This window comes from Heptranchias perlo, chromosome 6, assembly GCF_035084215.1.
Source record: "Heptranchias perlo isolate sHepPer1 chromosome 6, sHepPer1.hap1, whole genome shotgun sequence".
Classification (NCBI taxonomy): Eukaryota; Metazoa; Chordata; class Chondrichthyes; order Hexanchiformes; family Hexanchidae; genus Heptranchias; species Heptranchias perlo.
Window position 1 is genome coordinate 9,290,010 of NC_090330.1, and position 26,973 is coordinate 9,316,982.

The following is a 26,973-nucleotide window of genomic DNA, read 5'->3' on the forward strand; positions in this document are numbered from 1 at the left end:
GGAGAGGATGGGGAAACAGGGAAGTACAATTCAAAATATAATTAGCTGCATGATATACTTTCACAAAATCTTTAGCATTTTCTTCTACTGCACGAGAGTTTGATGTGAGGAACACCACGGCAGAGATGGTATCGTCGAGGAAACATTTAGGAACAAGATGCCCGCCCGATCACAAACCAATTTAAACACACGGAGCAGTGTTTACTTTTCAGAGTATGTTAAAATAGGCTCCAGTTTAAAGCTCTCATTTCAAATGATCAAGACTTGAGAAGTTGAGGGGAAGAAGTTCGCACAAAGTACCATTGAAGCCCCTGCCTGTGGGACTCTCAGACAATGTCAGCACCTAGAAACCTGCCCCTTGAGTGCAGAGTTAAACAGTCACTTGGTTACCCAGGTTTGCTGGAGTGTGAATTACGCCGCGAAAAATCAGACTTGTCCACTGATATCCAGTAAAGTTTTTCCCCAAGTCACCGGAGATTCCAAAGTTTTCTCCAGCTCCACATCATTATCTAACGTAATACATTTTTTTAAAAACTGAATATGACAGCCAGAGTTTCCTCAAATAAGGACTGTGGAGGGAGACCAACTAATCATTTGCTGCAATGACATTTTTGGATAGAAATTAGGCATTGTCCGTTAATTTTTGCAGAACTTCTTTTCTCCACCTCAATATCCTCCCCGACCCTCCTAAAAAGGCACCAACATTTGGGGTAAAGGTCCATGGATGTTGACAACCCTCTGGTACCTCACCTAAGGTGAGCAGTCTTTATGAATGAGTATGTGTCAATGAGCTATTTGACTACAGAGGGCTTAAAAGTAGAGACTGATCCTACCCTCATCCAACATCCACAAATGGTATGCTGCCCATTTTTACAAGCCCCCTCCCTTCCCTGACCCAGAGGAAGGAGGTAACTATCGCACCCCAACTGTTGTCTCTCCTGAGATCAACATAGATGAAGAATTGAACAAGGAGTTGGACCATCCGCTGTATGATTAAGTACACTGGGCAATGGCATTACCCACTTGGCCTTCAGGGAAGTTGATAGCCCTTCAACAAAATTTGTACCCTTTTCAAAGCTAGGTTTAACCAGTCTCTCTTTTTGAATGTTAGTACTGGTTTAATTCAAAGTAGTGTTCAATACTTACTTTTTCTACACCATCTTATATGCCTCAAGTCCAAAATCTCAGTCATCCCCCTTTATGAATGAATAGCAATTGTGCTAAATTTAAGGGCCGTTTTGTGCTGAGGCCCATCCCCACTAGGAACTGGACAGAGTGCCCAAATTCATCTCACATAGATCCTTTAGACCAGAGAGTGGAGATGTTCATCCCATCAATCAGGGCTGCATTCAAACTAAAGATTTTTCAGGAATTAACATATTATAGCATGAAGTGCGTGGCTGAGATTCAACCATTTGTTGGTAGAAGCAAGATGGAGGCAATTTAAGAATTAATTAGGTTGGGAACACTTGCTGTAATAACAGAGCACCTGAATTATCTTTTAAAAGGTTATCCTTCTCCCTTTAAGTTGAGAAATTTGGTTTCAGTTGTGGTCAGCCCTCTCCAGAGCCCTCAACTCATTTCTCCTAGGTTAACCAGTCTCTCTAGGTGGACTTTGTATTCAATGCAGGATGCTCCATTACAGGCACTGGAGGGATGTTGCAATAGAGCAGATTTAACAAGGACACAAGTGTGTACACACAATCATTTAAATGTAGAAATGAAGAAATTAGAAGCAGTACAGGTGGTGTTAACACTCAAACTGCTTCTGCAATCAAAAAAGACAACCTGAATTACAAGGAAGAAAAGCGTCCATCAAGGGCACTGGACCCAACAATGGTAAAATGATAGACACTACTTAAAAAAAAAAATGGGGCCTTACCTCATATTGCTGGGGACCTGCGGTGTAGTTAGAACCACTAGCCGTCTAGAGGTCTGGTGATGCCTCAGAGATTGGCAGAGTACCAGAGCACCCTGGCAGTAAACATCATTGGTAGCCAGAGTCACAAATGCCTGGTCTGTTACTACTAGAATAGAGAGAGCAAAGACAAACTAAATATCCTTCCTTTGCAAGATGCATCTAATAACAGGTCTAGGTTAGGGAGTCAAAGAGGGGGGGGGGGGGGGAGGGAAACAAAAACTCCAGCTTCAAGCTTTGATGAAGGGTCTCGCCAGTATCTTTCTCTCAATAAAGAAAAAAATTACAAATGCTGTAAATGCACAGCAGGTCCATCAGCATCTAAAAAACGATAGGTTGACATACACTCTAACAAAGGGTTTGCAACCAAAACATTAACTTGTCCTTTTTCAAATGTCGACAAACCTGGTGGGCATTTCCAGCATTTTCCATTTTTAAAAAAAATTTTAGGTTTCCACCATTTACAATTTACTTACCCAGGACCAGGATAGTAACATTTAAGAAAAATCATGCAATTGCTCGTAAAACAGCTCTTGTAACAAAGTTCTCACGCAAATGATCGAGGCCTCTTATGTTCGCTTCATCAGGCACTTCAGGATAAATTTTAACCCTGAAGAACGGGTGGGTTGGAGGTGGGTGGGCAGTGAACATTGCCAGTTTTGGGAACGGGACCGTATCCCGGCTCCAACTTGCCGACTTCTGGGTTTGACCCAAACGCACCTGGGTACGCGCACTTCTGAAACCCAGAAGTACAATATTTAAAAAGGGCCAACTGAGATACTTAAACTAGTTAAACTTTTGTGGTTTGAACTACACAAGCCTTTCTAACTGCTTCTGAACGTGCCTCCTGTGGCCTCTGAAACATGCCATGGCTGCAACTCGTCTGTTTCCAGCACCCATTTGGACCTTTAAACCAGTGACTGACGTGAAGAAACAGTGAGTTTTTGCAGCAGGGCAATCAGTTCTCTCAGACTAAACCAGCCAAAGGTTTGTCTGAGATTTCTTGGTTCACACTCAGAAATCTTGTGCTCACACAAGATTTGAGGACCCCCTCAAACTGACACCATCAGGATGGGGGCGCAATGGGTTTATTCAGCAGTACATCAGAGGAGGAGGCAGGAGTACCATCCGCAGCAGGCACAGCGTGCAGTTCTGGGTGTTGCAACTCCACAAGACAGAGGTGCGCCACAAGGACCTGGGGAAGAGCAGAGTAGGGACCAACGGAGGGGCCAAGGGCACAGGAGGCACTACCCTCGTGAGAGGGTCTACAGAGGCTGAGCTTCCTGGACACCTCTGAGGGCTGCTCTTTCAAAACTGAGATGAGGAGAAACTTCTTCACTCAGAGGGTGGTAGGTCTGTGGAATATGCTGCCCCAGGAAGCTGTGGAAGCTACATCATTAGATAAATTTAAAACAGAAATAGACAGTTTCCTAGAAGTAAAGGGAATTAGGGGTTATGGGGAGCGGGCAGGAAATTGGACATGAAGCTGAGTTCGGATCGGTCAATGCCCTGTGGGTGGCGGAGAGGGCCCAGGGGCTATGTGGCCGGGTCCTGCTCCGACTTCTTGTGTTCTTTAGATTTGTGGTTGGGATCAGATCAGCCATGATCTTATTGAATGGCGGAGCAGGCTCGAGGGGCCGATTGGCCTACTCCTGCTCCAATTTCTTATGTTCTTATGTTCTTATGTTCTTATGAGCAGTGCCTATGAAGACTCAGACTCAGTTTCCAGGTGGTCGCAGACATCTGCACGCTACTTCATGTACAGCTGCTTTCGGCTGGGCCTGGTGGGCACGCATTGCCCATCGCAGTTAAAATCACCGCTGCCCTCAATTTCTTCGCCTCCAGGGCGCCACTGGAGACATTACCAGGATCTCTCAGTCGTCTGCACGCAAGTATATACAACAGGTCACGAATGGCTCGTTTGCCAGGGCATCCGACTATGTCAACTTCCCCACTGACGATATCAGCCAGACTGAGAGGGCAGTGGGTTTCCACTCTTTCACTGGCTTCCGCGGGTGCAGGGCACAATTGATTGCACACATGTAGCAATCCGAGGACCCACACGTGAGTTAGGACTGCATCAACCGAAAGGGTGATCGCTCATCAATGCGCAGCTGGTGTGCAACATCCAGAAGAGGTTTCTGCAGGTGTGCGTCAAATTCCCTGGCAGTTGGCATGATTCCTACATTTTGCTCGAATCCAACATCCTGGCCTTCTTCTACGCACAAGACAGACTTACAGGCTGGCTCCTTGGAGACAAGGGATACCCCCTGCAGACGTGGCTCATGACACCTGAGAAACCCCACCAGCGGTACGACGACAGTCACATCACCACCAGGTCTGTTATTGAACAAGCCATAGTAATGCTGAAGATGTGCTTCAGGTGCCTGTATCGACCTGGGGGGAAATCGCTTCAGTACTCACCAGCGAGGGCGTGTAGAATTATAGTCGAGGGCGTGTAGAATAATAGTCGTGTGTTGCGTCCTGCACAACATGGCTCAGAGAGGCTTACAGGTGGATGAGGTCCCATGCATTCACAAAGCATCCGCACCTGCCATCAACATCGAGGGGCAACTCATTGGCAGAGCAGCTGAACACCTGGCTGCTCGTGATGCCAGGGAGTCACTTAGATTCTCATAAGGAGATCTGCAAAGTGAAGATAGTGAAGTACTCAGACCACCTGGAACGACCACCGCCAACACCAACCCTACCCCACCCCCAACTCAGTTTGCACAAAACAGTCCTACAGTCATACATACACCCATTGTAAATGCGCCCAAGGAGAAGCATCAAGTCTTGCCGTTCATGATGAGGGACATGCAAGGGCACTTTCACGAAATGGACTCAAGAATGGACAAGACGTGGCAGTGATGGTGACAAGTATGACATTTATTGTGAATATATATTAAAAAAAAACTAGAAATGAAAAACATGACATTTCGTCAGAGACCCTTGTGCAGAGCCTTAGTGATAACAAAACCTTTGCCTTCCTCTTCCTACTACTTCAACAGAATCCATCCCTTGTGGCTTCAGCAGAGGTAGTGGCAGGTTGCTCAGGTCCCTGCCCTGACTGCTGAGATGCACTCAGCCTATGCCCTCTGGGTTTCGGAGCCCGTGAGGGCTCTGCCAAAGACTGCTCCACCTGCACCTGTGCGAGGGCAGACTTGGCCATCTGGAGAGGAGACAACATTGCTGGTACCGGTTGAAAGGGGGGGTGGGGGGGGCGGGAAACGGGTGAGACGTAGGAGCGCTTTGAGTGGAGTCCTCACTCGCCATCATCCCTCTCCAAGGCCATAGCCACATCACTCTTACCACTCTGCTGGACAACAACTTGGAGGACATCTGTGATGCCTTGTAAGGCGACTGATGACGTATCTGTCTGCCTGTTTAAGGCGGCAGAATGTTGGTCACCCTGAGTCCGCACGGCCGTTGTCAGGGCCTGAATGGACTCACTTGTGAGCTGTGCTTGAAGCTCAATGGAGGCTGCCATTCTTTCCATCGCAGACATTCCCGCACTTACCTGCGCCACCAGTCCACTAACGCTGGAGGTGGACTCCACCAGCCTCTCCGCTATTGTGGAGAGTGAGCGTGGCACGTCTTCCAGTACGTCACAAAGGTCCATCTGTACCTTGATCATTCTCCTTTGTAAGGATGGCCCCCAGGGCTCAGCTGAGCAGAGCTTGGAGAGGAGTTAGCCCACTGACACGGACTCTCCACAGCTGCCCCTGCACCAGTGTCTGCTTGTGCTCACTTGTTTGTGGTGAATCACCAGGTGACAACCCAACTAACTCTCCAAAAGGACCCACTGAGATGTGAGTATCTGCGCTGGTGCATGGCTCGTTATGGTAGGACGGTGCGCCCTCAGAGGCATGGAGCGCCTCTGAGGAATCACCCTCGTCCACGTCGTGTGCCTCTTCAGCACTCCTTGAAGGCCCTGGAAGAGAACATACAGCAATATTAAGAATCATTGCAGAAGTGAAGAGATGATGTGATGAGCATACTGAGGTGTACAACAGATCAATCACTGATAACATCCTTCACGCATCATGAATTGATGTTAAAGTTCTGTCACCAGCCGTTTGCGGGTTGCCAGTCTCACCATCTCCGGCCAGGCATTCAACCGTGTGGCTGAGATCTAACGCCTCCTCCTCCGCCTCTGACAGGGCCGCTATTTGTGGTGGGCCCCTCTCCAGTCCTACTCCTCTCGCGTGCATTTTGCGCTCTCTTCTCCTACAAGGGGAGAAAGAACAAACGTCTGAGTGAGTGAAGGTGATGTGTTCACCTGATGGATGCATTGCTTTGGGCGAGGCTGACTATGAAGCAGATGAATCAGAGGGTGACTGTCAGACAGATTCATCACATTGCATCAGGATTGGGGTGAGTGGGAGCGGTGAGTTCACAACTGGGGAGGTGAGGAAGTCCACAGAAAGTGAAGGTAAGTTGACGATGAGACTTAAGTGGGTGTGAGGAGTGATGTGATGGAGTAGGCTTGGCAAGACAGAGTGAAGACAGGGGGTGGGGGGGGCAGGGGTAACGTATACCACAGGACGTAGGTGAATCTGTATCTGAACTCACTTTTTCTGACCTGGCTGGGTCATTAAAATCGCTTCTTGCACTGTACCCACAACCTTCCCATGGTGCTCCTGCTGCTCAGCTCCTCTGCCACCTCCAGCCAGGCCTTCTTGGTGGCAGAGGCAGGACACTTTCTCCAATCAGCCGAGTACAGTATCTCCCTCCTGTTCCTGACATCAGCGAGTAACAACTCCAGAGATGAGTTGCTAAAGTGAGATGCTGCACCTCTGCGCATTCCTCCTTTCTCCCTCAAAATTCGTACTTGCAATGGCCCTTTAAATACTCCAATTCCCAGCACATCATTCCGGTGCGGAGTATGCCCGCTGCACAGCTTGGAGATGTGAAACCCGGATGTAACATTAAGGGCATTCAATTTAGTCGCAATTGCTCGATAAAACGCACGAAAGGAATAGAAGGATATGTTGATGAAGGGCGAGATGAAGTAGGGCGGGAGGAGCATAAACACAGGCATAGACCTGTTGGGCCGAATGGCCTGTTTCTGTGCTGTAAAATCCTATACAAGACCAGAGTTATACCAACATTCAGCTCTGCTGCAATATAAAAACCAGTTCCAGGCTCCAGAACGTACAAATGTAAGGAATCTTACAACACCAGGTTATAGTCCAACAGTTTTATTTGAAAATCACAAGCTTTCGGAGGCTTCCTCCTTCGTCAGGTGAGGTGAGGTGACTCACCTGACGAAGGAGGAAGCTTCCGAAAGCTTGTGATTTTCAAATAAAACCTGGTGTTGTAAGATTCCTTACATTTGTCCACCCCAGTCCATCACCGGCATCTCCACACCAGAACGTACATACAGCATTGTTCCGTTGATGCGCACACACACAATGGTCATATGAAATGGGCTGAAAACGTGTTTCATTTTGCAGAGAACACAGTGGATTAGAGCAAAACAACTGGACTCGTGGGCAAACAAACTGCAGATTTCTTCTGGCACTCCTTGTGTTGTCAAACATCCTGCTCTACACCAAGCTTTAGCAGACCAATTTATACTATACCTACGTACTGGAAAACAGCTGTAAAACACTAAACAATCAGGAACAAAGACAGGAAAAGCTGGAAACACTCAGCAGGGTGAGGCAGTATCTGTGGAGAAAGGAAAAATGCTAAATGTTTCAGATATAACCCTTTATCAAAACTGGATGTCAAAGGGGCTATATCTGAAACGCTAACTTTTTGTTTTTATTTTAAACTGAACATTTCGTAGGGAGCTACAGTAGTGTAGTGGTTATGTTACTGGACTAATAGTCCAGAGAACGCAAGTTCAAATCCCACCATGGCGTTTTGAGAATTTAAATTCAGTTAAAGAGAATATCTGGAAATAAAAAGCTGTCATCAGTAAAAGTTGTAAACAATTTTACAACACCAAGTTATAGTCCAGCAATTTTATTTTAAATTCACACATTTACCTGAGGGAGGAGGAAGCCTCCGAAAGCTTGTGAATTTAAAATAAAATTGCTGGACTATAACTTGGTGTTGTAAAATTGTTTACAATTGTCAACCCCAGTCCATCACCGGCATCTCCACATCATCAGTAAAAGTGACTGTAAAAATCTAATTGGTTCACTCACGTACTTTACGGAAGGAAATCTACCAACCTTACCCAGTCTTGCCTTCTGAAGTGGCCTGGCAAGCCCATCCGTTGTACCGCCACCAGTGGTTCAAGGAGGCCCACCACCACCTTCTCAGGGCACGTAGAGATGGGTAATAAATGCCGGCCCTGCCAGTGACGCCCACATCCCGAGAATGCATCTTTAAAAATTCCTGCATTAATGCAGAGTAACTGCCCCCTCCTTTTTCTCCTCATCTTTTCTCCCCCCTCTCGGCCCCACGCCTGCAATATCCTAGTGGTCTGTTCACTCTTTTAAACATGATACAGCCGAACAAAGTGGCCCAGCTTGTCCCTTCTCTGCCTCGCCCTTGCATTAAACCGTACCATGTGCCACAGCAGTTTTCTTTCCTTTCCTTCCCCTTGCACCTTTCAAATATCCTGGCGGTGTGACTGTAGGTACCATACATCTTAATTATTCGTGACTTGGTAGTATAAATTTAGAGTAAAGTCACGTGATATCAGATTGCTGTGAAATCTGTCTACCTGAGGAATGCAGAATCCAGCCGTGATCAATGAAAGTTAGTGTGTCGTGAGCACACGAGATACATCGGAGGGGTTAAAATGTGGCAGTCACTATTCCAGGCCCATGCCACTGGAGCTAGTCAGGGAAAACATGCAGCACTTATGTTGAGTTTTTCCCCTGCCTGGGGGGCGGGGAGGAAAGAGCACCTCACCTGGAGGCCCACAGCCAAGAGCAGAACTCAGGGAGTGACTCTGGCTATTGTAAGTGGACCTAACATGCCCATGCAGAGTGCGCCCAATGTTTTTCAACAGTGCAAGGAACTGTAGCAACACCACGCACATACTCCAGTCTGGTTTGGCACTAGCCCAATTTCTGCTTTGTAATTTTATAAGCAAGAGCAAGGAACCTCTGCCCTTTTCTAGTGACTTAAAAAATTTTAAAATCCTTGAACAAAGGCAACATTTTAAATACCAAAGTTGTTTTGAAAATTATTCAGAGATTAAAGACAACAATTGAGGTTTTAAAATGCTTTCATTCTTTTTTTTAAATAAAGCACTTCCTTTCTACTCCTATTTTAAATACTACATGCCGCAAGTATTTGGAGAGAGTAGTACTATTATTTACTTCAATGGTTCACATGATTTGCTGGACTTCATTTATTAACAGAGGGCAGACTCACCAATATTTGTCCCAAAATTTCTATTTCTTTTATATAAAAAATGGCCAAAATAACTTGTCAGGAATAAATCACAAATAAGATCACAGGAACCTATTTTGAAATGTGATTTTGTTATGCGCAATGGAATACTAGCAGCCAATCACAATGTACTGGCAATAATGATCCTTTAAAAGCTTCTCAAACAGCTAACTGGCCACTTAACTGGTCTAAAATGTCAGAAAGTTAGTTAATCCACCCGTGGAATTCGCAATTAAGTACAGAATGGCTGAGTGTCAAAAGTGTCCTGATTTAGCGACGAGGTACCATAAGCCCTCATAATCTCAGAGGATCACAAAAACATTTTGGTTGGAAAGGATCTACAAATATTCAAAGGAGGACGTGAGCTTGGAGTAAAAGAAAGACTTGCATTTATATAGCACATTTCACGACCTCAGGACCTTCCAAAGTGCTTTACAGCCAATGAATTACCTTTTGAAGTATAGTTACTGTTGTAACGTAGTACATCATAGAGATGGCACACAATTGTCCAGAAACTAAGGACCTCGACAGAAGGGAGAAAACAAATTTGCACAACTTGAAGGGCACCAAAGATAAGCCACAAATCTCAAAGTAAAATATCCAACAGGACACGCAGACGATAGAAAGCTTCAAAAAAATATATAATTGCCAAATGAACGACTGAGCTGACACAGAAAAATGCTAACAGGATTGTACCAAGTAAATTACTGGAAGTTAAAAATAGGGTATATAAATCATGGGCAAGAGAACGTATTGCAGGGAGACATTTCCACAGGCTGACCACCTTGTCTCAATCCCTACCGCTCATGTTTAAATACAAAGCTGGCACATCAGAGGGTGGAACGCAAACCACTGACCCCAAACAAGCCAGCTATTCCCAAGCTGTTTGGGAGGAAGTTCTCAAACGCATCAATAAAGGCTGGAGGACAGTGCCGAACTCTCCATATACTTAAATCTAGGGGGCATGATTAAGAAGTTTGCATATGATACAAAAATTGGCCGTGTGATTGATAGTGAGGAGGAAAGCTGTGGACTGCAGGAAGATATCAATGGACTGGTCAGGTGGGCAGAAAAGTGGCAAATGGAATTCAATCCGGAGAAGTGTGAGATCATGCATTTGGGGAGGGCAAACAAGGCAAGGGACTACACAATAAATGGGAGGATACTGAGAAGTGTAGAGGAACAGAGGGACCTTGGAATGCATGTCCACAGATCCCTGAAGGTAGCAGGACAGAGGTGATAGAGGAAAGTATCCCGTATGCCTTCTTAATTAGCCGAGGCATAGAATATAAGAGCAGGGAGGTTATGCTAGAACTGCATAAAACACTGGTTAGGCCACAGCTCGAGTACTGCGTAGAGTTCTGATCACCACATTACAGGAAAGATGTAATTGCACTAGACAGGGTACAGGGGAGATTAACGAGGATGTTGCCAGGACTGGAGAATTTTAGCTATGAGGAAAGATTGGATAGGCTGGGGTTGTTCTCTTTGGAACAGAGGAGGCTGAGGGGTGATTTAATTGAGGTGTATAAAATTATAAAGGGACCTAGATAGAATGGATAGGAAAGACCTATTTCCCTTAGCAGAGGGGTCAATAAGCAGGGGGCATAGATTTAAAGCAATTGGTAGAAGGATTAGAGGGGAACTGAGGAAAACATTTTTCATCCAGAGAGTGGTAGAGGTCTGGAACTCACTGCCTGAAAGGGTGGTAGAGGCAGAAACTCTCATCGCATTTAAAAGGTGCTTGGATGTGTCCTTGAAGTGCCATAACCTACAAGGCTAAGGACCAAGAGCTGGAAAGTGTGACTAGGCTGGATGGCTCTTTATCAGCCAGCACAGACACGATGGGCCAAATGACCTCCTTCTGTGCTGTAAATTTCTATGATTCTACATGTTCTCCAGATATTCCATGGTTTGCATGATGTTCTGTGAATGTGCCCACACAGTGATTGTCATTTGTTGCTTTGGAGAACAATGTGTATTAATTCATAAAACGTACTATAGTCTTTTCACAGAGGAAGACGAGAAATTGCTCTCCAGCTGAAGTCACTGGTCTGTTATATAATTTTTTCCACTTTCAATGGTTTCATAGCAGCTCCAGTAAGGTGACCTTGTCTTCTGATCCAGAAGCTGTCCTTGTAGAGCAATATAACCCACAAGGATTAACAATCGCCCTTTCAGTAAACGGTTTACTGGATTAAACATAATTTTGTGCAACACTGCACACTCCCCTCAGAAACTGTAGAATGTTAAACATATACTTAGTTTTAACAGACTAAAAAGACTAAAATATTTATTTAACTTCACTATATCCATTAACCCCATTTGACCTCATCCTTCCAAAGAAACAATCCATCTTTCCATTACAGCATTTAGCCATTACTTTAATAAGTTGAGTCCGAGCCTTAAATCATCCTTCCGAGCAATCCGTTCCTGATCAATGGAAATATGAAGCAAGGAAAATATGCCAGATACTATCAACCACAAATATTAACCATAAATACAATGAACAAATTCCATAATGGGTTAATTACCCTTTTGAGAAATGTCTTTAGATTGGCAAATTCTGCGCATCATTGCCTTCTTTTTCCGTCTCATGCCAATTGGAATTGCATTGTGATGTACAGAACTCAAACCTCATGTTGTTATGTAATCTGCTAGCTGGCCAAATCTTAGAACTACAGAATGAACTGATGAGCTGGAAAAATGTGTAGCTTTTCATCCTGGGAAATTTCAAACAAATGTTTCCTTTATCAGCCAAAGCAAATAATGACTCATTCGGTGCGGTTAGTATGAGATCTCTTTTTGGATGGCTTACCAGGAAAACCAGAATAGCGCTGAATACTAATATCCTTCAAAAATGCAGCAAGCTGCTACCTATGTCATAACGCTATTCTAAAGAAGCCAAGTTACATTTTTATATGCACAATCCTACCCTATTTATATGTTAACAGAAAATTACCATTACCTCAAGCTGGGAAAAGGAAATTCTGCTATTTCCATCAATGCAACCATCGGCAATTAATGCCAGCAACCACGTTCAAAAGTATATTTTTACACTGAACATGGCAGTCATCTTTGCATTAGATGGGTTTTGTCAAAAACCAGGCATCATTTTAAACATGAAGCCAAATCTCAAAATGAGACTTGAAAAAAACATGCCCTTCATACCTGGGCATTTTGCAAAAAAAAAGCTAGAGGTGAATCAAAGCAAAAAAAAGTTATCTGCTACCATATTTAGCAAGTAGAATCATGCTCGTGACTCTGATCCCATTCTTGTGGGGAAAATGATAGCCAAGGCAGGTCTCTTCAGTGCTAGAGAGGAAGGAGGCTGGCATGGAATTGAGGTGCCCAACTCACTGTCTACAGACCAAATTAAGCCCACTCCCCAATCGTTTGATCCCTTCCATCAGCTGATTGGCCGATGAGCATTTTGAGAGGGAAAAAAAATAATCGGAGACAGTGCTACCAGCTTTGGCAAGCAGTGTATCTGATTGACGTACACATCCTACTGCCGGTGCCACAGCTCTTCTTTCAGGCTTGAACTGCTTCAGGAATTCACAACACTGCAGGTCCCAACTGAAGGAGTGGTGCTTGTGGGATTGTCAACTGCACATCCATCCATACTGCTTACCAAAGCTGGTAGCAGTAAACCCAACGACAGGTCACGTGTTTTTTAGAGGCAGGCTTTTCCTGGGACAAGGACCTTTCGTTGATAGCATTCAGCTCACCTCCTTTACCAGTGACTCCATGCTGGCTGTGACAATGCGAAGAGGAGAGGTCACCTTGGAGCAGCTGACTGACCTAGGCTCCCGGTACCTCTGTCCCCTACAGACAGCTACCAGCCAACGGACATTCAGACCCCACCACCAGCATCGCCGCTATCTCTTCCCACCACATCTTAGATGCAGTAGCCACCTCAAACCTCTGCCCACCCAAGTCCCTGCTCGCTAAGTCAGCCTCTTGGCCAAGTCCCAATGCTGGTGCCTCACCAGGCACAGACTCAACAAAGCCATTTAGGAGTGCATTTAATTGAGCTAAACAGCTAAAGGAATAGAGCATGAATCTGAGGAAGTAATTCTAAGTTTGTACAGAGCACTGGTCCAGACCCAGCACAACTCTGGTCACTGTATTATGAGACAGATATCCAGTCACTGGAGAGGGTTCAGCAACATCAGCTAAATTGATAGCAGGGATCAGGCACCCAAATTATAATGAGACTCTACAGATAATTATAGGAAATAGGCTGGATATAGAAAAACTATCGAATCCTTTTAACATTTAAAAAAAACTCGTTCAGATCACCCCTCAAACTTCTATACTCAAGGGAATACAAGCCAAGTTTATGCACACTGTCCTCAATCTAAGCCCCGGTGTAATTCCTGTGAATCTGCACTGCACCCCCTTCCAAGGCCAAAATACCCTTCTTGAGGTGCGGTGCCCAAAACTGAACGCAGTACCCCAGATGGTGTCTGACCAAGGTTCTGTGCAACTGAAGCATAACTTCCTTTCCTTTGTAATCCAGCCCCCTTGAGATCTAGACTGGAACCAGGGATAGTTACATGCTTTGAAAGTCAAGAATTCTAAAAGTACATTATGAACTTTTAGTTGGTCTGTAACAATTGATCCAGAGATGTCACAAAGATTATTGTAAGGAGTCGCACAACACCAGGTTATAGTCCAACAGCTTTATTTGAAATCACAAGCTTTCAGAGCTTTGCTCCTTCGTCAGGTGAAGTGAGGAGGAGTTGCATAAAGGATGTTCTCTGACTATATATGCTGTGCCTTTATGCAACTCCTCCTCACTTCACCCGACGAAGGAGCAAAGCTCCGAAAGCTTGTGATTTCAAATAAAGCTGTTGGATTATAACCTGGTGTTGTGCGACTCCTTACATTTGTCCACCCCAGTCCATCACCGGCATCTCCACATCACAAAGATTATTGGTATTGGATTTTGACACACTGCAACACCCATTAGCACATTTCCCTCAAATACTCGAGCAGCGGCACCACAGGATCAAGCCGCATCAGGGAACTCGGTTGGTACATTGTTGAACAAGATTAGGAAGGTCTAAAGTTTGATAGTTCACTCAACCAAGATGACAGTGGGGGTGCTAGATGGCCTCAGGGCCCATGGACTAGGCAAGAGGAAGAAAATTGAAAGAGCACCAGGGTTCCTGCTCGCCATCACTACCGAGCATCTCCTGCTAGAAAGTCCTTAAGCAAAGACAGGACTGGCCTGGCCTTGGCATAGGATGCCCTCCTGTGTGCAAGAAACTTGCCTACAATCATTGTGTCACTCAGGTGTCAGCTGTGGCTCAGTGGGTAGCACTTTCGCCTGCGAGTCAGAAGGTTGTGGGTTCAAGTCCCACTCCAGGGGCTTGAACACATAATCTAGGCTGACACTTAACAGTGCAGTACTGAGGGAGTGCTGCACCATCAGAGGTGCCATCTTTCGAATGAGACATTAAACAGAGGTCCCCTCTGCCCTCTCAGATGGATGCAAGAGATCCCAAGGCACTATTTCAAAGAGCAGGGGAATTCTCCCCAGTATCCTGGCCAATATTTATCCCTCAACCAACATCACTAAAAAGAGATTATCTGGTCATTATCACATTGCTGTTTGTGGGACCTTGCTGTGCGCAAATTGGCTGCCACATTTCCTACATTATAACAGTGACTACACTTCAAAAAGTACTTCATTGACTGTAAACCGCTTTGGGACAACCTAATGCGAGTTCTCTTTCTTTCATTGTCTTAGCTCAGACGTAAACAGCCAACGGAGGGTGGCCAGCAATCGTGACGTCATACCCCAAGTGGAGTTAGTGATTGTAGAAAAGGAGCGAAAGAAATGGAAACAAGACGCACAGAAGTGCTCAGCAAGTTCGCAGGCAAAGGGGTATATAAAACAAAGTAGAAAATTTCAGTTCGCCGTCCTGCCCATTGCGTAGTCCTCAAATTATAGTAACTGTGCCAAGACCATACTGTGCAACTGTGTGAAGCTTTAATTAAATAAATTCCACAAGTCAGCGAGTTTACACTGCTATACTGTACTATAAATCTCACAAGGCCATGCAAAAATCCATGGACTGGGACTAGGACACAAAAAGGGTTGTCAGAAGTGCTGATCCAGTTGAAGCCGGCTCACTGCAAGAACAATCCAGTGAGTCCCGCCCTTTCCGCGTAGTCCTGCAAATTTTTTCCGTTCAAGTATTTATCCAATTCCCTTTTAAAAGCCACACTTGAGTCTGCCTCCACCACCCTTTCAGACAGTGCATTCCAGATCATAACCATTCGCTGCGTAAAAGGGTTTTTCATGACATCTTTAGTTCTTTTGCCAATCACCTTTAATCTGGTTCTTGACCCTTCCACCAGCGGGAACAGTTTCTCTCTATCTACTCCTGTCTAGACCCTTCATGATTTTGAATACCTCTATCAAATCTCCTCGCAACCGTCTCTGTTTTAAGGAGAACCACCCCAACTTTTCCACGTAACTAAAGACCCTCATCCCTGGAATCATTTTAGTAAATATTTTCTGCACCCTCTCGAAGGCCTTCACATCCTTCCTAAAGTGCGGTGCCCAGAATTGAACACAATACTCCAGTTGTGGCCGAACCAGTGTTTTATAAAGGTTCATCATAAACTCCTTGCTTTTGTACTCTTATGCCTCTATTTATAAAGTACAGGATCCCGTAAGCTTTCTCAAACTGTCCTGCCACCTTCAACGACCTGTGCACATATACTCCCAGGTCTCTGTTCCTGCACCCCCTTTAAAACTGTCCCCTTTAATTTATATTGCCGCTCCTCGTTCTTCCTACCAAAAATGTATCACTTTGCACGTCTCTGCATTAAATTTCATCTGCCACGTGTCCGCCCATTCCACCAGCCTATCCATGTCCTCTTGAAGTCTGTTACTATCCTCCTCACTTCACTACACTTCCAGGTTTTGTGTCATCTGCAAGTTTGGAAATTGTGCCCTGTACACCTAAGTCCAAGTCATTAATATATAATCAAGAAAAGCAGTGGTCCGAGTACTGACCCCTGGGGAACACCACTGTATACTTTCCTCCAGTCTGAAAAACAACAGTTCACCTCTACTCTCCGTTTCCTGTCACTTAGCCAATTTCATATCTGTGCTGCCACTGCCCCTTTTATTCCATGGGTTTCAACTTTGCTGACAAGCCTATTATGTGGCACTTTATGGACTTCCAAAATGCGATAGATATACACCACATCAACCGCATTGCCCTCATCAAAAAACTCAATCAAAACAAAAAGTACTTTATTGGTTGTAAAGCACTCTGGGACGTCCTGAGGTCGTGAAAGGCGCTATATAAATGAGAGTCATTCTTCCTTTCATATACTTCAATAAAAGATGCCATTTTCAAGGCTGAAAAGGGCATAAGTTTCTCACAATTCTGACACCAGGGATTAATCTTGTTGCTCTCCTCTACATTGTCTCTAGGGCTTGGATAGCCTATTATGGTGACAACCAGAATTCATGCAATACCACAGGTACAGCCTGCCCTGATCACTGTCTACTTATGCAGAACTGACTTAATTGGACCTCCACTGTAGAAATGATTGGGTTATGATAAACTAATAATATAGAACATTTTCTTCTGACCCCACTCCGCGATCTCAGACATGGTCATTCAAAAATTGAGAATTTTATTTTCCAGGCAATGTACAAAAATGCAAGTAAAGCACACTCCCTCGGGTCATTTTTGTCCACGACGGATTATTTATTGGAGTCTTTCTTGCTGGTCACAGCAAACAAAAAAGGAAAAAATTGGTTACTGCTAGCTGTTTCCACAGACTGCGGAGAATGCATAGATCAGACTGCAGAGAATGCACAGATCACAGGACAAGTCAGAGATGTAGCTTAGTTCAGGGAGACCTTGATAATCATGGATTGATTGCTGCCATTGTCCTTGGAAGGAGACCCATCTTGCAGGTCACTCTCAGTATTTAGAACTGTTTAATGGTTCATGCCATTACATTTAATTACATCAATGTTGAGGCCATTTACAGCACACGTTTGGCTCAGAAGTAATACATTTCCCTTCCTCCTCATGAACCTGCATGCTAAGTGTCAATAGCTTACAGATTCCTACAGCACATGAGGCGGCCATTCAGCCCATTGTGCCTGTGCCGGCTCTGAACTATCCAATTAGTCCCTCTCCCCTGCTCTTTCCCCAATACTCTGCAAATTTTCCCTTATCAAGTATATATCCAATTCCTTTTTGAAAGTTAGTATTGAATCTACTTCCACCACCCTTTCAGGCAGTGCATTCCAGATCATAACAACTCACTGCGTTAAAAAAAAATCCTCATCTCCCCCGGTTCTTTTGCCAATTACCTTAAATCTGTCCCCCTCTGGTTACCAACCCTCCTGCCAGTGGAAACCATTTCTCCCTATCTACTCTGTCTTGACCCCTCATGATTTTGAGCACCTCTATCAAATCTCCTCGCAACCGTCTCTGTTCCAAGGAGAACAACCCCAGCTTCTCCACGTAACTAAAGGCCCTCATCCCTGGAATCATTTTAGTAAATATTTTCTGCACCCTCTCGAAGGCCTTCACATCCTTCCTACAGTGCGGTGCCCAGAATTGAACACAATACTCCAGTTGTGGCCGAACCAGTGTTTTATAAAGGTTCATCATAACCTCCTTGCTTTTGTACTCTTATGCCTCTATTTATAAAGCACAGGATCCTGTAAGCTTTCTCTAACTGTCCTGCCACCTTCAACGAGCTGTGCACATATACTCCCAGGTCTGTTCCTGCACCCCCTTTAAAACTGTACCCTTTAATTTATATTGCCTCTCCTCATTCTTCGTACCAAAAATGTATCACTTCGCACTTCTCTGCATTAAATTTAATCTCAGGTGACTGACACATAAGTGTTGCTGGTCCTTTGGGGAATTGTATCCTAGTCAAGGTGTCATCCAAATGCTGTGTTTTCGTGGAAATTAGAAGGGGGAATTTACGGTTTCAGTCCTTTCAAAACAAGTGTTGCCCAGTTTTTTTTATTTATTCGTGGATTTTTTTTTATTCTCAACAAGCTTAAATGGAGGGCTGCTATTATTATTGAAACGGCTGAGGTTCAACTACACAGTTCACTGCATGAGATGAAGGAGTCAGTAGGGAGGAAGCTACTGCTCTGCGTATTATTATTTTTCCCTTACTAGTTTGAATCATCTTTTTAATGGGCTGATGATCATTATTCTCCCCTCTATACATTATTAAAAATCTTGCACAAGGCAGGCACATCCTGTTACCAAGTTTTGGTTACACTTTTGTGTCAACACTTCCCATTCAACTTTGCTAGGTCAACTGTTATGATATTGTTTCAGGCTCTGGCCATTCAGTTTCGAAGGTTTTTCTCCCAACTCCATCACCATCCAGGACAAAGCAGCCCATCCAACTTAAAACATCCACTCCCTCCACCACCGGTGCACTGTGGCTGCAGTGTGTACTATTCACAGGATGCACTGCAGTAACTCACTAGGACTTCTTCGGCAGCACCTCGCAAACCCATGACCTCCACCACCTAGGACAAAGGCAGCATGGAACCACCATCACCTCCAAGTTCCCCTCCAAGTCATATAACATCCCGACATGGTCATATATCGCCGTTCCTTCATCATTGCTAGGTCAAAAACTTGGCACTCCCTACCTAACAGCATTGTGGGAGCACCTTCAATGGTTCCATCCCACCACCACCTCCTCAAGGGCAATTAAGGATGGGCAATAAACGCTGGCCTTGCCAGCGATGCTCATATCCCCAGAATGAAAAGAAATCAGATCAGGGAACGGTGTATAAACAATTGGGGGTCCTGTTTCTTCTCATATTTCCTACCACTTTGTCTTTTTAAATACTTAATTTATGTAGAAACTGAGCTAGAATCTGCATGCACTGATCTAACCAACTGTTTGTCATTAAAACATGAAGTGCTTGCACAATCAGCTTCACTAAACAGAGAGGGGAGAAACATGATCATCAGCCCATTAAAAAGATGATTCAAACTGGTATGTGAAAAATAATAAGACGCAGAGCAGTAGCTTCCTCCCTGCTGACCCCTTCATCTCATGCAGTGAACTGAGTAGTTAAAGCTCAGCAGTTTCAATAATAATAGGAGCCCTCCACTTAAGCTTGATAAGAATTAAAAAAAAATCCACGAACAAATAAAAAACTGGGCAACACTTGTTTTGAAAGGACACACCATGAATATCCCCTTCTAATTTCCACAAAAACAGACAGCATTTTGATGCCACAAAGCATTTACCCTGACTAGGATACAATTCCCCATAGGACCAGCAATACCCTGTATCGCTCCCAAAAGGCCATTCAAGTGTGAGGCAAGACAGGAAGTATCAGCAGCCTATTAGACCGGGTTTGGGGGGGGGTGGGGGGGGGAGGGAGAAAAGTCACAACCAAGCCTAATTCTAAACTCACCCGATATCCAGATGTATGCACTTTCCAACTGGCACCATTGTATATCAATCAGGAGCAGGACCTCTGCTTGACTTTCTGCTCCCTAATGGAGGGATTCTGAGGCAAGTGTAGCATCCCAACTGCTGCTCAAACGGAGATCAGCCAACTCAGCTCAGATCAGGGACCAAACCTGGTACATCCCGAGGCTGTTTGGCTCAGTGCGACACTTTACTTACTTTTCCACTGAGGGAAGCTCTGACTGAATATTTATTGTTTCAAAAAGAAGCCAAAATCACCTCTGCTCCCAGCTGCTATAATCTTAATTGTAAGCATTGGTTTTTTTTTAAGTTGGGGGGGTGGAAAATTGATGAGAAACCTTTATCTATTTACAAGTTACCATGCACAATACCAAGAGAACGAATACTAGAATGGACGAGCATTGGACCCAGAGAAATAATACTAGAAGGGGCCAGCTCTTTCTAATGCAGCCACACTGTGGTATTTATGGACAATTCCTTTGCATCCAGTCTTTTACCTAGGTCACTGCAATCATGGGAACATAGGAATTGCTTGACCAAAAAAAGACCAAGGTCCATCCAGTTCACCTTCTACCGTCCCGGTAGTCGCATGATACAACGATAACGGCGTTGTTCACCAATTATAGCAATCAAACTCTATCCATTAGTCTACAACAGACTCAGACAGGGCAAATCCTAGGAGTGGACAGCTTTAGAAACCATAGGTCCAAACTCACCTGATCCTCCCAAGCATGCGACATTTACGACATGTCAGGTCTCAAATTACTGATACACTGTATCCTAAATTGTTAATTTCCGAAAGAAATCTATTTAATTTGCATTTGATTGAATCAATAGTCACTGCTTCCACCGTCTCCATAGGGAATCTATTCTATATATTGACCACTCGCCAATTAAATGGTTCCCGCAGATGAGTTTTGAATTTCCCCCACTTCGAGTGCAGGCCGTGTCCTCTGGTTCTACTGTTCTGGACAGGGTGAAATAACTTGTCATGGTCTACATTATCTAGTACCTATAGAATCCTAAAAACATCAATCATATCGCCTCTCAACCTTCTCTTTCCCAGTGAGAGCGTGCCCAATTTACATAATCACTCCTCAGATTTAAAGGTGATTGGCAAAAGAACCAAAAAGGCAACATAAGGAAAAACTTTTTTTTTAAAACGCAGCGAGTGGTTAGGATCTGGAATGCACTGCCTGAGGGGGTGGTGGAGGCAGATTCAATCATGGCCTTCAAAAGGGAACTGGATAAGTGCTTGAAAGGAAAAAATTTGCAGGGTTACGGGGAAAGGGCGGGGGAGTGGGACCAGCTGGATTGCTCTTGCATAGAGCCGGCGAGGACTCGATGGGCTGAATGACCTCCTTCCATGCTGTAACCTTTCTATGACTCATAATCCAATCCATCCATCATTCTGGTTCCTCTTTTCTGTATCCTTTCAATAGATGCAATATTCATTTGTACTGTTGGGACCAGAATTGTGCATAGTATTGTAAGTGCAGTTGCACTCATGATTTATAAAGTGGCAGGATTACCTCACTATTTCAGCTCAATATTGATCTTTTAATACATCCCAACATCTGATTTACTTTACTTGTTGCCATCATCGAGCGTTGGTAAGATAGCTTCAACTTATTGTCAATCATTTTTCATGTACATTATTTTCTTTCCACTTAAGTAATAGTTCCTTCCTGGATTTTTTAACCCCCATGTGAAGCACTTTGCATTTCTCTACATTGAATATCATCTGCCATCTGTCTGCCCAATTCCCAAGTATATTCAAATCACACTGTAGCGCATCCTGTTCAGTTTTGGAGTCGACCACCTTCATTAGCTTTGTATCATCTGTAAATTAAGCCAATGTGCTTGTTACTCCTAGCTCCAGATGATTTATAAAAGATATTAAACAAAATAGATCCGGAAACAGACATCTGAAGGACCCCACTGGTCCCACACTAAATGGAAATTATTCAAAGATCTTTAAACTCATACTTCAGAATTATCAATATAAGGCACAAGAGAACCAAGAACCTTTTTGGGAGGGGAGGGGATTGGATGGGATATTTCATCATAAACAGACAGTTTCCCGCATTTACTAAAAAAAGTTATTTTCCAGTGCAAGAACATTCAAAGAAAAAACATTCAAAAGGAATAGTTTTCAGTGAAGTGAATTTGGCTTCTTTTTACTCATTTACAAAACACAAACGCAAAAATCACATTACACAGCAAAAGTAACATCCTGACTTGGAAATATATCACCGTTCCTTCATCGTCGCTGGGCTGGGTCGAAATCCTGAAACTCCCTACCTAACAGCACTGTGGGAGTACCTTCACCACACGGACTGCAGCGGTTCAAGAAGGCGGCTCACCACCACCTTTTCAAGGGCAATTAGGGATGGGCAATAATTGCTGGCCTTGCCAGCGACGCCCACATCCCATGAATGAATTTTAAAAAATCTACAATAGCGTTTTCTTCATTGTCCTATTACAGTGAGACATGGTTTTTTCAGCGCAAACCATTAACTCAGTACAGCATGTTTTAAATGTAGCGGCCAAGGATTTTTTTTTGGGGGGGGGGGGGGGAATAAAAAGAGTGCCACATAAACTATTTTGAAGAGGGGAAGACAAGAGGATTGTTTAACATATCAGTTGTGGTTTGTCTGTGACCTTACGTAGAACCAAAACCACACACAACGACAATTAACACGAGATGAGGCTCAGAGAAGGGAAGATGAATGGGCTGCCACTCAGAAGATAGTGAATGTTTGGAATGACCATCAAGGAATCAATCAAGCTTTGGTAACATCAGTAATCACTAAAAGTAGCAACACAGGATAGTAAGTCCACAAAAAAGGCAAACCACGCACTGGGGTTCATCTCTAGAGGGATAGAATTGAAAAGCAGTGAAGTTATGTTAAACTTGTATAGAACCTTGGTTAGACCACACTTGGAGTTCTGTGCACAGTTGTGGTCTCCATATTATAGAGGTGCAAAAAAGATTCACAAGGATGACACCAGAACTGAGGATATACTTATCAGGAAAGGCTAAACAGGCTAGGGTCTCTAGAAAAGAGAAGGCTGAGGGGTGACTTGATAGAGGTCTTTAAGATAATAATCGGGTTTGATAGGGTAGACAGAGAAAATGTTTCCACTTGTGGGGGAGTCCAAAACTAGAGGTCATAAATATAAAATAGTTACTAATAAATCCAATAGGGAATTCAGGAGAAACTTCTTTACCCAAAGAGTGGTAAGAATGTGGAATGCACTACCACAAGGGCCAGTTGAGGCAAATAGCACAGATGCATTTAAGGGGAAGTTGGATAAGCACATGAGGGAGAAAGGAATAGAAGGATATGCTGATAGGGTTAGATGAAGAGGGGTGGGAGGAGGCTCACGTGGAGTATAAATACCAGCATGGACCAGTTGGGCCGAATGGCCTGTTTCTGTGGTGTAAATTCTACGTAACTCGACATAAATCTTAACAGGGAATGCAACAGGAATTTGGCAAGAGAATCAACTGAGGGATATGGGTAGTGAACAGTCTCTTCTGTTTTTAAACTGTACAGTCAGCCAGATGGACCAAAAGGGTCTTCTCTGGTCCTACATTCCTGTACATGAACACATCACCGACCTATAATTCATGCAATAGGGAGGGGATAGAGAAGATGCAGAGACAAAAAGGGAAATAAAGTATTGTCCCTTCCTCCCCAAAAGATGAGTAACCGTTATGTCAGAGCCATAGCTTTTATCTGGAGTTATACCTGGAGTCACACAACCATTCACTGCAATATTGTACGGAATGCTTAACCCGATAGAAATAGTTTAAAACACACAAGCAAAACCGGGCGAGTGATGACTTTACAGCAGTAAAGGTTTAATTTACACTGTCTTTAGATAAAGCCACATTACTGAAAGGTCGAGGTGGGGTGAGACCGTCGCTCGCCCTCCCTCCCTCTCCCCATTCCCTGTTGGTGCCAGCGGTCACCCAGTAACCTGTTGCTCACTGGAAACGGTTCTTGTTGACTTGAGACAAGCACAATTGTAGCAGATCCGCGGGCTCCCCGCAGGAAGAGCGGCACGGAGCTTGGTTTGACTTGTGGAGGTCACTCGCCCACAGGGTAACGGGGCTGGGAAGCAGAGAGGGAGGGAGAGAGGGAGGGAGATAGGGAGGGAGAGAGATTGCCAGGTCAGTAAATCTGCCCAGAGAATTGCAAACAACAGATTGGAAAAACCTTTAACCATCCCTAAAGAATAAAAACATTTTTTTAAAAAAAACTCACCCGACATGATAAATTGTTGTTCGTTGAAAGTTCTTTTGGGAGAAAAGAGAAGTGGAAAGAGAGACCTTTAGGCTTTCCCTAATCCGGATCAGGTGAGTCCGGTTGGGCCTGGAAAGGTATCAGGGGTTCTCACCCCCTCGGCTTGTGTCCCTCCGGGCTGGAGGGCGAGGTGACCGACCGGTGCGTGTTTTAGGGAGAAGAGCCGGTTCAAGGTCCAGGTGGAGAACTCCCCATCCCATCCCCGCCCCTCTGCTCCCGTTCACACAGGACTCTCTCTTCACACTGCGCCATCCAATCAACCTCCTGGGGCGGGATAAACTCCACTGGAACTCCCCAAAAAAAAAATTTAAATAAAAAAAAATGCTTCCCATCTCCTCCGATTGCAATACTCATTTTTTTTTGTCCCTGAGCTTATTGCCTTCCAGTGTAATGTAAATCTCTCTCTCTCTCTCTCTTACAATGCGCTTCTGTCTCCCATGTTTTCCCTCTCACCTTTGACATTGCACAATGTCATGCAAAATGTTCCGCGTTAACTGGTCAACATGGGGCCAACTCCAGATCAGAGGCACCTGTCTTCAGTCACGCCAACAGACCGAGTCCTTGTTGACAGACTTGGAAACGCTCCAACACTTAGTTTGCACTGTCATTTAAAAACAGATTTCCAAAACACAATAGGGGTCAGCTTAGATTTTCTGTCCAGTTGTTAAAGGGGCATTTGCCCTCCTGAAATATTATTTGGCCAAAAATGTCATCTGTACCATTTTCTGACTGGAAAGAGGGGCTGATCTTCTCACGAGCCTCTCTCTGCCACAGTTGTTGTCAACCCAAACAAAGTGCACTGGCAACTCCTGACAGCACAAAAAAAGCAGACACAAACATAATCAAAATATCCCATAACATTACAAGAGGACAGTAGTTCAAGGTGCTAATCCAATATAAAAACAGAAAATGTTGGAGAGGTCAAAGACCTTTCGTCAGAACTGGAAGATGTTAAAAGAGTTGAAGTTTTTGAGCAAGTACAGAGTCAGGGAAAAGGGCGGGGGGAGGAGAGGGGAGGGAGGAGAAGGGGAGGTCTGTGATAGGGTAGAGGGCACGAGTGATTAAATGACAAAAGGGATGATGGTGCAAGGCAAGGAAGGTGGTAATGGGACAAGTTAAGAAACGAGAGATTGTTCAGGAGTAGCTGTAAATGGCAGCAGCAGAACCATTACCAGCAATAACTGACCGAAAAAATGGGAGCAGTGGTTTTGATCTGAAATTATTAAAATCAATGTTGAGTCCGGAAGGTTGTAAAGTGCCTAAACGAAAGATGAGGTGCTGTTCCTCGAGCTTACGTTGAGCCTCATTGTCACAGTGTAAGAGGCCGAGGATAGAGAGGTCAGAGGATGAGTGGGAAGGGGAATTAAAATGGCAAGCGACCAGCATGTCAGGGTCATGCTTGCGGACAGAGCAGAGTGTTCAGCAAAGCGATCACTCAGACTGCATTTGGTCTCCCTAATGTAGAGGAGACTGTATTGTGTGCAGAGGATACAGTATTGAACAAAGTACAAATAAACTGCTGTTTCACCTGGAAGGAATGTTTGGGGCCCTGGACGGTGGAAAGGGAGCAGGCGAAGGGGCAGGTGTTGCATCTCCTACACTCGCACGGGAAGGTACCGTGGGGAAGAGAGCGAGTGTTGGGGATGATGGAAGAGTGGAGGAGGGTGTTGAGGAGGGAGCATTCCCTTCGGAATGCTGAAAGGGGAGGGGAGGGGAAGATGTGTTTGGTGGTGGGATCGCGCTGGAGGTGTTAGAAATGGTGGAGGATGATACGTTGAATGTGGAGGCTGGTGGGGTGGAAGGTGAGGACAAGGGGGACCCTTTTGTGGTTCTGGGAGGGAAGCGAAGGGGTGAGGGCAGAAGTGCAGGAAATAGGATGGACATGGTCGAGGGCCCTGTCAACTACAGTGGAGGGGAATTCTCGGTTGAGGAAAAAGGAAGACACATCGGAAGCACCAGTGCGGAAGGTGGTATCGTCAGAACAGATGCGACGGAGACGGAGAAACTGGGAGAAGAGAATAAAGTCCTGATAGGAAGCGGGGTGGGAGGCAGTGTAATCAAGGTAGCTGTGGGAGTCAGTGGGCTTATGATAGATATTGGTTCACAGACTATCCCCAGAAACGGAGATAGAGAAGTTGAGGAAGGGAAGGGAAGAGTCGGAGATGGACCATGTGAAGGCGAGGGAAGGGTGGAAATTGGAAGCAAAGTTGGTGAAATTTTCCAGTTCGGGGCGAGAGCAGGAAACGTCACCGATATAGTCATCAGTGTACTGGAAAAAGAGGTGAGGATGGGGACTTGAGTAGGACTGGAACAAGCAATGTTCCAAGTATCCCACAAAAAGGCAGGCATAGTTGGGACCCATACGGGTTCTCATAGCGACACCTTTTATTTGGAGGAAGTGAGTGGAGTCGAAGGAGAAGTTGTTCAACGTAAGAACAAGTTCAGCCAGACGGGGGGAGGGTGATGGTGGATGGGGACTGGTTGGGCCTCTGTTCAAGGAAGAAGCAGAGGGCCCGCAGGCCATTCTGATGGGGGATGGAGGTGTAGAGGGACTGGATATCCATGGTGAAAAGGAGACGGTTAGGGCCGGGAAACTGGAAACTGTTAAAGTGGCGGAGGGCGGTGGAGGAGTCATGGATGTAGGTTGGAAGAGACTGGACAAGGGGAGAACAAAGAGTCAAGATAGGAAGAAATAAGTTCCGTGGGGCAAGAACAGGCTGAAACGATGGGTCTCCCAGGGCAGTCCTGTTTGTGGATCTTGGGAAGGAGGTAGAAGCGGGCTGTGCGGGGTTGGGGGACTATGAGGTTGGAGGCCATGGAGGGAAGATCTCCAGAGGAGATGAAGTCAGTGACATCTGGGAAACTATGGCTTGATGTTCGGTGGTGGGGTCATGGTCCAGG

The 26,973-nt window shown here is 44.9% G+C and overlaps 1 protein-coding gene across 14 annotated transcripts in view; it reads right to left on the reverse strand.

Annotated features, from left to right (window-relative positions):
* The window catches only part of gyg2 (glycogenin 2), an 84,081-nt gene extending 59,577 nt beyond the window's left edge, over positions 1-24,504 (reverse strand). For 5 of the 14 annotated variants that reach the window (XM_067985713.1, XM_067985708.1, XM_067985712.1 and 2 more), the window contains exons 1-2: positions 24,034-24,500; positions 1,883-2,027 (exon numbers count right to left, since the gene is read on the reverse strand). In XM_067985713.1, the coding sequence (XP_067841814.1) occupies positions 1,883-2,027; positions 24,034-24,040 (152 nt within the window). In that variant the 5' untranslated portion in view covers positions 24,041-24,500. Of the gene's footprint in view, positions 1-1,882; positions 2,028-24,033 lie in introns of all 14 variants that reach the window. The other 9 variants (XM_067985711.1, XM_067985701.1, XM_067985707.1 and 6 more) reach the window with 6 other exon arrangements.
* Positions 24,505-26,973: the final 2,469 nt, after the last annotated feature.